The sequence below is a fragment of the Coturnix japonica genome, chromosome 15 (genome assembly GCF_054131305.1).
Source record: "Coturnix japonica strain WE chromosome 15, WE-NBRP24, whole genome shotgun sequence".
In the NCBI taxonomy this organism is placed as follows: domain Eukaryota; kingdom Metazoa; phylum Chordata; class Aves; order Galliformes; family Phasianidae; genus Coturnix; species Coturnix japonica.
Genome location: NC_140677.1, coordinates 1,203,365 through 1,217,407, shown reverse-complemented (window position 1 = coordinate 1,217,407; position 14,043 = coordinate 1,203,365). Strand labels below are relative to the sequence as shown.

Sequence of the window (14,043 nt, the reverse complement as noted above, 5' to 3'; positions counted from 1 at the left end):
TGTGCAGCTGGAGTGAGTGCTGCAACTGTGTTAGCAGCATCAGCTGAGGAGGCTGTCGAAAAGGAGGGACTGGCTGTTATTCTGTGCTGCTCCCATCCTTGTGTGCTTTATCTGGATGGAATTATTAAGACCCGATTACAACTAAGAAGTCAGTTGGTCAAAATCAAGGAAGCAAATCTTTTTTCTTCTTACCCCACAAAAAATAAAAATAATAAAAAAAAAATAATTAAGGGCATGAGTGTGATGGGCATCTCAAGTAATACTTTCTCAGGGATATTCTCTCAAGTGGAACTTGAAAGTAAGATTATGAGCATATGCAGTAGTTTAAGAAGTTACCCAGCCGCTGTGCTCAAGCACTGGGTGAGCCCTGCTGACCACTCACACTGGGATGTGCTGCAGACATACTCTAAGTGGCATTTCTGTAGGGAAAAAGATCCCGTGTTAAACAGCAATCTGAAGGAACATTGATAATTTTACCCTGCTGGTGTTACCATCTCAGCAGTTAAAAAAAATAAAGAAGAAAAGAAAGAGGAGCATCTCTGCATGCCTGGTTTGTCTGTATGGGACTGTGCACACGTGTGTTTGAGGATGCACAATTACATTTATACGGGGGGTGATTAATCCTGTTAGCATGGTCACCTCAGCTATGCACACACACATACAGGGGGACAGACTCAGTGCTGAAGGAACTGGTGAGTGACAAGCAGTGAGTGCACGGCCTTGCTCTGTGGTGGGCATGAGGGCTTTGGCCCCATCAGCATGGATGCTCTGTGCAGGGGGAGGTTTGTGTTGTGTGCCCCATAGCACCGGGGTGTGGCCCCTCTGTCCTGCTGTCACCCAGCCCGCTGCATTGCATGTCCTGCTTTCACTTATGCACCCATCATGTTTGGGGGCTACTCTGGTTGCTGCATTAAAATGTAGAGAGATGTCTGTAGTTTTATCCGCGTTTTAAATTATGCAGGCAGATGACTGGAGTTTAAATGCTTTTAAGGATGTGCAACATACATTTTGCTGCTGCTATCAAAGGGAAGGAACCACTCCGGCATGTTCTGCATTTAGACTTTCTGTATCTCTCTGATTTCACTGCTTTACATTATTAAAATGAAACAGGCCATCTGTGGAGCAGGGAGGAAGGGTGAGAAGGAGGAATGAACCCAGAGAATAGCAGGGAGGAAGGCTTTGATGCATACGAGGACATTAGTTAGATACTTAATTGCAAATAAAGTATTGAAATAATAGCTCGTGCTTTGTGAGTAACTACCAGTAATAGGAAAGAGCGACCTGCTTTCTGCACCTTGGCCTGACTTCACTCTTCTTTGCTCCCTGCCCTGACTGAGTCCCTGTTTCACTTCATTGCAGTTTTGCTGCTGCTGGAGGAGATCGATGCGAAAGCTGATCTAGCTTCCAGCCCAGAAAGCAGCTGATAATTTCAAGGCTGGCTATGAAAGTGAGTGGGGAAGAAGGCTATTATCTTGTTACTTTGTGATAGAGCTAGTAAAAAAATGTGAAGCATTTTACCCCATCTTCAGGTGGGAGGTAAAGAGAATACTTCCAGGATAAGGCCCTTGCAACACAAATATCCCATTTCTAATAAGAGGGTAGCAGGATAAGGTGAATTACTGAGAAGCATTCTTTTTCTGGATATATTCTTAAAGCTATTTGGTGTTAGTCTTTACAGCAGTTACAGATCCTTGCTGGCAAGAGTGGGCTTATGTGACTGCACATTCCACTTCATAAAAGAATTATTCATTCCAGCAGCAGGAGTCGTTTGAATAAGAAGTGGAGTATTCAGCTGAAAGGAGAGCTCAGTGTACATAAAGCAGCCTGGTGACTTACAGTGATGTCAACTTAGAAAGTCCCTCTGTGGCTTAAAATGCAAAAATCTCACGCATTATGAAGTCTGCAGTTGTTAAGAGGGAGAGACTGCAAGTCATCTTCATCTTCTGCCCCGTAACAGCTCCCTTGCTCTCTGAGGCATGGATTTGGTCTTTTCCTTTTGATAAAGAAAGCAGTGGTTCCTTTTGGGTTAAAACACAATCTCCTGCTCCGGTAAGGGGATATATGCCAAGGATTGTAGCAGCAAGGGATAAGGATCAGCGCTTTATTGTATGTGTCTCTGGAGCCTGCTGCAACAGGAAGAAGCTCATTCTCAGCTGATACAGCAATAAAATCAACAATAGAATAAATAAATTTTGGATTTTCCTCTAACTCTTATATTGATATAAATGGGAGCTTTGTGACACTAAGAAGTGCCTGAAGGCCATGAAGTGCAGAATAATGAATAATAATATACTTGTGTATTTAACCTTCCTACTGCAGTGCTGTCTAGACACTGCCTGGGTCATGATCTCATTGTCATGGCAGCTGTATAATTTCATAGAAGTGATAACAATGATACTTAGCTAACATACATCTATTTCCATAATAGAAGCTTTACAGCTTAAGCTCACAGATTTGCCCTGGGCACTGTAAGCTGGATTTCCTTTCTCCGTGATGTATGTAGTGTGTAACAAAAACATTTCAGATGTGGCATCAACCAATGAACCCTTGTCAGTGTTTCAAACTGTAACTGTTATAAACATGGTTTGCTTTTTTTGCTATGAAGGAAGTTAACAAACCCACTCCATGCTTTAGTCCTATTGAGGAGGTCAAGAAAATCTGTAAACTACCTTAACAATTCCACCATGCTACGTAGTACGTGGATTGAGCTATGTAATAAAAGCAGAAAAAAGACTGGCTGCCTTAAAAATCGATCTTATTGTTCCATCTCTAATGCTTTTATCCCAGATTTAATGTTAGTGAATTAAACCATTTTGGCTTGAAGGCTAGGGAAATTGAGTAGCTGCTCTCAACTCACGTGGCATCAGTAACCGCAGTAAGTGGCGACTTACTGGCTGGGTGAATGGAATTAGTGTAGCTGGCCTTTATTAGAGTGGACATGCTTTGGACAAAGTAGAGGAGAATAAAAATGATGTAAACTAATAAAAATTGCTCACAAAATTAGGTCAGTCATCTGTTGTATTTGCTCACAGACCACGTGGTCTGAGGATGAAAACACTTCAGGCACAAGAGAGATGTGTTAGGTCAAACGCTCTTGTTTTATTATTTTCCTTATTAAATAACAACCACTGATGACCTGACTGCCCTCCAAATCATTACTGATGCATGAAAGTAATGCTTCACAGCATGTAGCAATGATGTGGTAAACAAGAAGTGGCATAGAAGGCTTATCTAGGAATATCTTCTTCATTCACACTGATAATGCATCGCCAATGTGGATATTCCCAGACCAGCCTGCCCACAGTTCCTCTTCTGGATACTAGAAACTTCATTTGGATGTTGCTGGCTTCACTGGAGCCAGTTCAGTGTGGGCTCCTGGGCAGGTCTGCTGTGGAGCATCTCTCCACACTGTCCACTCTCTCCCTATTGGTATTTGTCTGTTTTCCCCATGATAACCACCTTGTCTGTCAGCTTGTCTTTTCCCCACTACTCCCCTCCCTGCCGTAATGCAGCTGACCATGGAAAACCACGTAGTTAGTCCTGGAGCCTGGTTTAGCCTCCAAAGCACGTATAATTCCCTTGGCCATCGCTGCCAGGGAAGTGAGCATTATGCTTCCAGGCAGAAAATGGGCAGCGTGTAAGATCAGACGGAAGGAGAGATGCGAGATTAATGTTAGAAATAAATCATTGGGGGATTCTTTGCGTAAAAAGCAGCCACAAGTTAGCAAGCCTTATTTTCCACTTGAGAGTGAGCCGCAGCTCTCGTCATTGCCGCCTCCTCGATGCAGGGGTGTCTTTCTTCCTTAGCAGTGCCTGGGCCTGGAGGACCTTGCTGAGAAGTGATGAGGTTGGATCACTTGCCTGGGAATCTGGTCCCTTACCCTGCACCCTCTCTCTAAAAAACTCTGTGTCTTCACCATATGATTAATTGATATATTAATCCCCCAGGGTAGAAAATAAACCCATTAGGCAGTATCATCTTTCTCTGCGTAAGAATAACAACTTAATGAAATCACGGGGATTTAAAGTAATAAGACATATTTTCCTTTGTAAAATCTCATAAAGTAACTATCTACATCTTAAAGGTATCTGCTGAAAAAGTAATTTTCTTAAATATGATGTATGGGCAACATTGGGAAATCGCTAAATCTTGCCATGCTGGAGTAATACTTGGCCATGTACAAAAGTAAGAAGTGATTATTCATACTTGTACATTTAAGCATCCAGCTTTTCTGTTGGGTCATCCAGTTCCCTGAGCCCCTGAATCCCAAACTCTTACTCCTGTGCACAACGTGCTGTATTTAAGTTGTCTTATTGGCTTCAGTTCAAAAAGATTAAGTTTAAACGCAGGCTGAAAGTCTGTTGCTATTATAGAGAACGTGTTTGCATGCATTAAATTTTAATGGTTTCTGAATCAGTAAACCTAAACAAATAAGTGTGTGGAATTAGGTGTGTGTTTAAGATGTCCTCTGATTTAAAGCCACAGGCTCTGATGGAGCTGCTTTTGTTAACAGGACAGCTGCTTGGTATGTGGGAGGTGTAGAAATAGTGCTGACTAAGGGACCTGAGATGACATGTTTGTGCATCTTTGAGGCAGATTCAAGTTTGGACTTTTCCCAAGAATTAACAAATTACAGGTCAGGCTGAATATAGTGCAGAGTTACTTAATCCTCAGTGACGTGAGAAGTGACTGCGTGTAGGGAACCTGCTGTGGTGGGGAGGGTGCACTGGGTGATCTCCAGGCATCTGTGCTGGGAGCAGGGGTGACAGGGGGAATCAGCCATATCTGCAGGGTTTCTAAGACAGGTGTTGCAGCAGCTCTATTTTGTATATAATTGCATCATTTATAATTCCCATCTGAAGAAATTCAATCACTTCAATGTAATTAGCCCAAGCAAATGTGCTGGTAATGTGATATGCAAGATGTTGGAGTGCTAACAGGAAGAAAGCTGTCAGATGGACACCCAAGTGTGTGATCCTGTCGGGTGAGGCTGGGTACCACCCTGGGCTCTGGGTGGTAAAACACTGTAGGAACTGCTGAGTGGTGACCTGTCACTTGAAATGGTTCACACCCAATGCAATGAAGGAAATAACATTGATGTTCTGTATTGACACAAAAGTTGTCAGCCTACTGAAATGGAAAATATGTTGATTGTAATCACGGATGGAGATGAGCTGCTAGAGTCCGAGCTGTTAAATAAACTCATAGTGACTAAATAGTGACTAAATACGTATGGGTTACCTTATAATATGGCACATACATATATATATATTATATATATATATAATGGCACATATCTTTGCATAGTCCCACCATAGTCTTACAATTAGTGTTCAAAACACTATAATGCTGAACACAGACTGCTCTTCAATGGGTCACAGAATTCATCATGGGATTTGTGATGTTTAATTCTAATCCCTGGCCAGGTTGGTTGCAAGGCAGCAATACTGCCACCCTGGCAAATGATGGACAAAGACTGGATGACAGAATATTTAGGTTTTGTTTACTTGTTAGCCATGCATCTAATGGGATGTTTATGAGGCTTTCAGATTGATCCTTTTTCCTCTTAATTGAAAACCTTATTTTTCTTCCGGATCCCTTCTTAAAAATTGCCTTAAATTGCATTTCATACAATTACCTGCCCAAAAATAACAGTGGGAGAAACATCGAATGGTGATGATTGCTGTCTGAAGTCACAAGGCAACGAGTGTGGTGTAGGTTTAGTTCAGACAGTGGTAATAACTCCTTTTGCCTGCATTCTTGTGAACGATGTGATGTAGGGATGGGGACAAAAGCCAACATGGAGTAACTCACCCGCATTTCAGGAGCAGTGGGATCTTACCGAGCATTCCAACCCAACCTGTAAATAAACTGGAGCAAATCTGATTTACTGTAAGCAGGCAGAGTTTGGTTATGATATTGTGTGATATTCTGTGTCAGAAACAAGTGGGTGCTGAGAGTTTTGCGCAGCTCTTAATGGACACTTGGCCTGCTGCTTACCTCTGACCCTCTGTCAGTCACTTGGCTGCTTGGCTTGGTCAGTAGAAAACAACGATTAAAAATGTTCATTATTTAATAGGGATCTGTTTTCCTTCTCGAGTGTGGGGAGGGATCATTAAAAAAATCAATGAGAATGTAATTATTTGTTATTAAGTCTGTAAAGGTTTAGAGTAATTCTCTAAATTCTATTACAGTTTTATCAAGATGTATTGATTTTATCTTATTAAGCTGTTGAGCACTTTTCATAGAGGTCACTTACTTTGGAACATTGGTCAAGTATATTGTTTCTCTTTCCAAGATCTATTCATTGCAGATTTTATGGCCAGAGATCCCCTTTGAAATACTCATTGAAACAGTAATAACATTAATACAGGTAGGTTTACAAGAAAGCAGGTTTAGTTGGTATGCAACAAGGAAACATTGGAAGTGCTCTTAGATTTTGGCTTTTGTCAAACAAGTGTTTTCCATAGGATGCTTCAGCTCAGAAGATTGATTTCCTTAAACGATGGGAATCCCAGTTATGTACCTCCCTTGGGATGAATACACAGCTGGAGCTGGTATTCTCCAGGGGCAGGGGGTCTCTGCCATCACAGCTCTGCTTTTTTCCTGCAGCTTTGTCCAGTTTTACTCTGGAAAGTTTTCATTTCAAACTGCAAAAACAACTCTAAGGGCTGGACAGCAATGTTGAGATGCCACACGTATCCCGGGTGAGTTTGCAGTAGTGCAACATACAGCACTGAGGCCTTCTATCCCATGTTGTTTCGCTTGCAGGTTGCAGTCCTTGTGCTGGTCATCAGCTGTGCAGCACAGCATGAAGCTTTGGGGGCACGCTGCTTACAGCTTGTGGTTGTTTGGAGGCATTCTGGTGTATTTTTTGCAGAAGGGGCGACTTCCAGCGTGGGTGCAGACAACACTGAAACTGCTTTCAGCCTGGTTTTGGAAGACCCCAGTACTTACTTCTTTGGAACCAATATACATTATGCTTTATGAGCTTTGGATGCGCCTCGCAAACAGTAGACTCAGAATTAGGAAAATGTGTTCTGGTTGGGTTAGTAGGGCACAGAACTAATACAAGGAGACAGGTTGACCCCACTCCTCATTTTCTTCCTTGTTTGAAAACATCTGTTTACATGCCGTCTATTTTTATCCCATAGTACATGGGTTGCTAAGCTAATTTAATGAGGCCATATGTTTTTCTTCTGCCTCCATTTCATTGTGTGGGGTGCCAGATTGAGTCAATTTACCCACTTAATTTCAGAGAAACAAATTGTTGGCTATGGTGCAGGGTACTATTTTTTCTCTTTCAATGGGATATGTACTTACTGTAACTCTTAACTCTGTAACTCTCGGAAGAGTCAGAGATAGCAAAGTACTTGTAAGAGCTCTTTCCTTACTTCCAGCCCCTTTTGCTGTGCAGCGCAACCTTCAAAGCTATGCAAGTGAGCAAAACAGAAAAGTTGAGATTTGCCTGTTTGGTGGGTCTGCACTTACCCTGAGCCTCTTCTTGTACAACCAGACCTTTTCAAGCCTTCTTTATTTGCGATCTTCTTTATACGGGCTTCAGATCATTGTGGTTTTTCTATGTGATTCTGTGTGATAGTTTGAATACTTCAGCTGTCTTCGTAATAAGAGGCAAAACTGCCTTGCAACCAGAACTTGAAATCTGATTGCAGTTCTGGAAGATTATATTCAAAACAGTGAATCTAGGCTGTCTCCTTAAGCAAAAGCTCTCATGTTGCTCATTGCAGACTAAAGACATAACTTGAAAGACAGAGGAAAACTCCGCTCCGCCAGCAGCGGTGATGAATATCCTGCTATTGAAATACACTTGCTACAAGAATTATGTAACTCTCTGAAGAGAATGAGCACAGCCCCCTTACTGCACAGTGACTGTCAGGTTTGGGAAATGAGTATAATGATGCTCAGAGTAACAGATGAATATATCTGCTTTGCCCAGCAGTGCCTCCAGGCAGAGCTCTGCGCTGAGCTGGCTGGGAGGGCCAGGTGCTGCTGATGACTTTTCAACTCATCTGTGAAACTTCAGGAAGGAAATTTGTCTTCATTGTGCCTTGGATTTCTTTGCTGGCATAGCTGGAGTGGTAGTGTTGGCCAGGAATAAGAAATAAAAGGTTTTAACTTAAAATGGACAAAGCTGCAATATCAGTACTGCAAGTATCAGTACTGCAGATCATATATGCATGTATATGTGATGTCTGTACTACCTGCTATATGCATACGTGACACCCACACGCATATATATATGTTGGCTACCAAAGGAAAAGGTTTTGTGTATGAGTGTGTGTTCATGCAGTGCTGTATTTGTCCCATGCAAACACTTTCCTACTAAACAGACAAGCAAAACCAAAAGCAAGCTGGGATAGTAAAAGGAAAAAAGGGGGGGATGGAAAGCATGGTTTCACTGGGAGAGCAGACAGGGCCTGTGAGACTGTAGCTCTGCTCATTACAGAACTAAGGCCAGATTGCTGGCATCATGCTGACCTATGGTATGTGCATATTGATTGGCAAGTATTTGTATGCACGGGGCTTCCTTCAGGCTGTAAGGAGTTATCTCAACTTTGAATGAGAACAGCTGATGGAAGAGTGCTTAAATACAGGAGCAAACAGCAGTTCCGTGAGTAATTAGTGATATGTCCTTCCTTTTGGACTAAAACTTCCATTGCTTATTGGGAAAATAAATATCTGTCCTGGAGCTCTGTATGCTGTTGTAAGGAAAACTCCATTGAAATGAGGATGATATTTGAAGGGTATTGTCTGTATTGTTAAAAAATACTTGGCTTGATTTGAAACTATAACTCCACAATGGCAGATCCAATTTGTTTCCATTATTTAATGAACTGGAAAGAAAAACATCAAAGAAGAATCCCTTTTTCCTGGCAAATTATTTGAGGTACTAAAGAAAGAGAGGATATAGGTATGAGCCAGATAAAAATTATGAAATACTCAGTGCTACACTGCTATGCAATATTTTCTATCAGGTACTTCAGAACACTAAGCGCTTTGATAAATAAGAAGTAAAACACGGGGGCTTTGTTTGTGCCTGTATTGCCTCAGTCATGGACTGAGTCTGATGGGCCCAGGCCTGGAAAACTTCCACTGCAGCCTATGGAGGTCATCTGAGCCAAGCACCCAGCTTTGCTTTCCAGTCACCTCTTGGAAGTTCTGTGCTCTGTTTATTCCCCTGGAGGGGAAATGAAGAGACAAATACATGATGCAAAAGTATTAAGTTGCACTGATAATGGTCAATTGAGTGAGATGGTACTGCATTCTCTAGAGGTCTGGAGAGGTTAATTAAAAAATTACAGTTGTATTGAGCTCCATCAACTATCGTTTATCTTCATTCCTTATCTGTATGTATCTAATCTGCACTTCTTGCTTATAACTTTCTTTTTAATATTAATCTCTTCTACATGTATTTTCCCCAGTTTTGTAACTCTCAGCTAGTTGCATAGTACTCCTCTTGCAGGGTGCAGTTGAGGAGATAAAATGTGCAAGTGATTTCCATTCTGTCTATGGCCTTCTCCTTTGGGCAGACACAAACACGTGCTTGGTGTGGAAAGAGATGCAAGCATTGGCTTTGTTTCTCAGGCTGCAACACTCACCATGAAGCAGGAGCTAAGATTGAGCTTTGTCTGTCTCCTCCTCCAGGGTTCGATGCCTACTTCACCTCCCGCACCTTGGAGAACAACAGGAGGAACGTGTGGTTTGCTGAGTACTGGGAGGAGAACTTCAACTGCAAGCTAACCATCAGTGGGTCAAAGAAGGAGGATACAGACCGCAAATGCACAGGTAACTCCAGTCACTGCTCCATACTTGTGCTGCTGAACAGCAGGGCCCTGTTGGGGGGGCTGCATGGCTGATGCAAGGAAGCCTGGCTGCAGGCAGACTGCAACAATAAATTGAATGTTTGTTGGTTGTACAGAAAATGGAACAGCAGCGTCAGCCTTCAGGGACAAGAGTAGGTGAAGAGAGACAAAATTTCATTCTTCTTTCTTCCTTTTTCTGACTGTCCATGTAGAAGGAAAATCAATATTTTCCATGGGACCCAGAAGGACTTTTATTTGAGCACAGGAGAGCTTGCTGAGTTTCTGAAAGTTGTTTTTAGATGGAGAGTATTTCCATGCTTGAGCCATTTCTGTGTCTACAGATCACAGTGTGGCCTCCAGCCAGAGTGGTCCTGCAGTACCCATCTGCCTTCAGTTTTGACTTTTGAGGGGGAAATCATACAATGAGTAAGGCTGGAAATGACCTCTAAGATCATTCAGTCCAACTGTCCATCTTCTGCCAACATTTACCACTGAACCACATCCTGAAGTACTACATCTACCCTTTACAGAAAGGGCGGTTAAGTACTGGAATAGGGTCCCCAGGGAGGTGGTTGAATCGCCATCCCTGGATGTGTTTAAGAGTCGTTTGGATGTGATGCTCAGGGATATGATTTAGCAGAGGGTTGTTAGAGTTGGGGTACTATGGTTAGGCTGTGGTTGGACTTGATGATCTTCACGGTCTTTTCCAACCTGGGTAATTCTATGATTCTATGATCTACCCTTTCCTTAAGCACCCATAGGAACAGTGACCCCAGCACTCCCTGGGCAGCCCATGCCACTGCCTGACCACCTTTTCTGAGAAGAAATTCTTCTTGACATCCAACCTGAACCACCCCTGGCACAACTTGAGGTCATTTCCTCTTGTCCAATGGAAATGCACCCGTAGGGAAGTATTGGCAACGGATTAAATATTTTCATTTTAGGCAGAAGAAAATGGTGCTATTTTGGTGCTGCTGAAAAAGTAGGAATGAGGTTTTTTCAGTCACATTACCATCAATATCATAAGAGGGAAGTTAGAGCCAGTAATGTGATGTGATGTTGGGCTTTTACCTTTCCTTCCCCCTCCTTTCAGTTGTTCATAGCAGCAGTGAAAGTGTTGCGTTGAATAATTGTGTTGAATTTTGATCAAAGAAAATTAGTTCATAGGAGGAAATGTTTTACTTTGATTGAAAACTGATGAAAACTTTCCATATTTCATATCATCTGTTTCTGATTTCAATTCATGGATGGGAGTAGGAGGGCTGTGCACAGAAGCAGTGCAGTTACCACTGGGAATACGCTGCCATTAAACTTAGCATTTGGAATCTCCCTTGAAAGTCTGGAATTGAAATAAAAACCACTGAAAGATCTTGAGGATAATCCCTAAAAGTTTTCAGTGCCCTTATTTGTCTCTGCCATTGTTTTGTCAGAAAAGAGGGCGAGTTGCTCACAGCTTGTGCCTTCTGATGTGAATAAAGAATGGTGTTCAGCCTTCCCACACCTTAGATTCAGCAGAAACATTTATTTTTAATGGCTAACTTACCCTACAGCACTGAAATACCACATTATAGCTGGGTATTGCACCAGCGACATGCCCTGCCCTGACATCTTCCATCCCTCTTGTAAAAACTGAGGTAAATCGTGCATCAGAAAAAGCATTAGCTTTGAATTATATTGCTGGTATGAGAATCTTAAAGCCCCTTTGATGTGATAATATCATGAATGATCATCGTTATTTTAAATCTTGATTGGTAATTTGTAATGCAGTGAGATACTGAGCTACAGGCCATCAGTTTCTGACAGCACTCGTGCTGCTGAGCACTGGGGCTCCTGCTCCTCAGCTGAGCTCGTGCACGTTGCAAGGAGTCTTTGGCTCATGCAGATGTACTTGGTGACAAAGAAAGGCTCCTCCAAGTGTGAACACCTTGTGGGCATCTCTCCTTTTAACACTGCAGCTTTCTGAGGGGTCACTCCACACAAAGCTTGTAGCATCATTTATGCATGAAAATTTGTCCTGATTGGGATGGATGGATGTAGGGTGAGAAAATTGAAGCACGTTTAGCACACCATTCCTTATTTCTCAACAAGGCTAAATATAACATATTGCTGTAATTAACACTGTTTCTAGCAAGTGACTGACTTTGGCATAACTCAGGGCACAATCCAGCACTGCAAGTCGTGCCACTGCCAAGGACATCTGTGTTGTTGTGCAGTAATTTGTACTGGGATGCAGGCCATGTCACAGCAGCATAGGTGTGTACAACAGAGACAGCCAAGACGGCTGCTTTTCCCCAGAGCAGGGAGGGATCTGTTCTGTATGCACCAAACGGTGCAGCTTCAGCCAGGTGCTACCATTGGGGCCTGCCAGCACCTGGGGCTGCTGCTTCTGTCCTTGAGGAATGCTGTGATTTGCTTTTGAGGACACTTCATCAAACTCTATGGGGAATCTCACGCAATCACTGAAGCAGCACAATAGTACAAAGTATTGGTTTCAGACAGTTCTTTGTTGGTTTACTTCTTGCTGCTTACTTTCCAGAATACCAATGACTCCCTTCAGCCAAAACAGGCCACGTCAAGGTAATACAGAAGTACTTTGAAGAAAAAAATAGTCTTTAGTACCACGTATTGTGGCAAAAGTGTTTACATACTTGTTTGGAATAGGAAAGATTTAACAGAAGTAAGCAGCTGCTTTCATAGAGGAGAGCAAAACTGTAGGAAATAGCTGTGGGGAGAGCCTTGCAGAATGCTCTGCTCACATGCATAGAGGAGAGCGCAGGCAGTGGGGCTGTGCACACAGGTTGCCATGCTAGCAGTGTGATTGTCCCATGGGTGCTCCCATTTGCTGCTGCTGCAGCTTCACGTGTGGCTGCAGACCGTTTCCTGCTCATGCTGAAGCACCTGTGCCCAAGTATGGCAGAAAGGTGCACCCAAAAGAAATGCAAGGACTTGCAATACGCAGCAGCATCAGCTACACCAGGAGGATCTGTGTTTTTAATGAACTGCTGTCCTGGAGCATAGTGCTAACTGAAAAGGAAATTGCAACACTTGACTGCTTTCAGTTTTTAAACATAGCTTTTAATTCAGAAGGCTTTACGCTCAAGGAGACTTAATGAAGAGATATCAGGGTGGTGTGTCACCTTGGATGTCACCTCTCAGAATGGAGGCTGCTCAGAGAGCTTTTCTAATTATCTGGAGTTGTAATCAGTCTGATGGCACAGCCCTGATGTTGGCTCAAGCAATGACTTGCTCTAAAGACAATGCTGGGAAAAGGACAGCAGTTGTAGGTTCTCTCTCAAAATGCAGTGTTTGCGGGGAATAAAAAGATCTAAGATGGACTATACTGGGGCACACAATGGTTTGTTGCTGAGATGCATCTCCCAACTGCAGCTCGTCTCTGATGGGCTCTGGGAATTTTCTGGGCCAGTGCTGCTGTAGCTGAGGCTGATGTGAGCTTGGTTGGTTGGTGAGTGTTTGACTTCAGTTTGAAACTCGCAATCTCAGTCCTTCAGTCTCTTACTGCATTGCATTCTATTTTGTGAGTACTACAACAGTCTTTAGCCTGCTGAAACGTATTGGTGCTAATATCCATGAGAAAGAAAAATGTGCTGTGCAGGAGCTGAGGAGCAAATGAACCATGCTAAGCACCAGTGTGCAAACTGACTGGCCCTTTCTGTTTCTAAACAACATATTTCTCCATACAGCATTAGATTGTCCCAAGTCTGTGTTATAACTCCAAGACCTCCAAACCTTCAGCTCAGACAGTTAATCTCATGTACCATCACAGTGCTTAAAAAATACAGAGCCCAATTTCCTGAAAGAACCCTGCAGTGATGGATTCAGCCCACATTAAACCAACCTTGAACAGTTTATTCTTAAGGTAAACCAGTTTTATGGTTTTCTAAACTCTATTATCTTTCTGAAATACATTTCTTAGTGGTGCTTTTATTTCTAGATTGTCAAGGTGATTTGACAACAAAGCCCTGTGATTATGTGGCTCTCTCCTTGCTATTTACGTATGTTCTCCTATTTGCAAACTACATTTTTAGCCAGGTGTTTAAATATAAAGATAGCTCTAATTTAAGCCTTCTAATATTTAAGTGCTTCTTCTATACATTTATGTGATCGCTGACTTCACCAGCAGTTATTGCTACAAGAATCTTGCTTTATTTGCACGTTGGGAAGTTAAAGCTGTGAAGTGTCAGTGCCTTACATTGCTGG

At 42.5% G+C, this 14,043-nt stretch overlaps 1 protein-coding gene across 13 annotated transcripts in view; it reads left to right on the top strand.

The window, feature by feature from the left end:
* GRM7 (glutamate metabotropic receptor 7) overlaps positions 1-14,043 on the top strand; it is a 210,660-nt gene that overhangs the window by 120,666 nt on the left and 75,951 nt on the right. For all 13 annotated transcript variants that reach the window (XR_014934770.1, XR_014934771.1, XR_014934772.1 and 10 more), the window contains exon 5: positions 9,668-9,808. Coding sequence is in view for 10 of the 13 variants with exons in the window: in XM_085516724.1 (XP_085372850.1) it covers positions 9,668-9,808 (141 nt within the window). In the remaining 3 variants the exon portion in view is untranslated. The remainder of the gene's footprint in view (positions 1-9,667; positions 9,809-14,043) is intronic.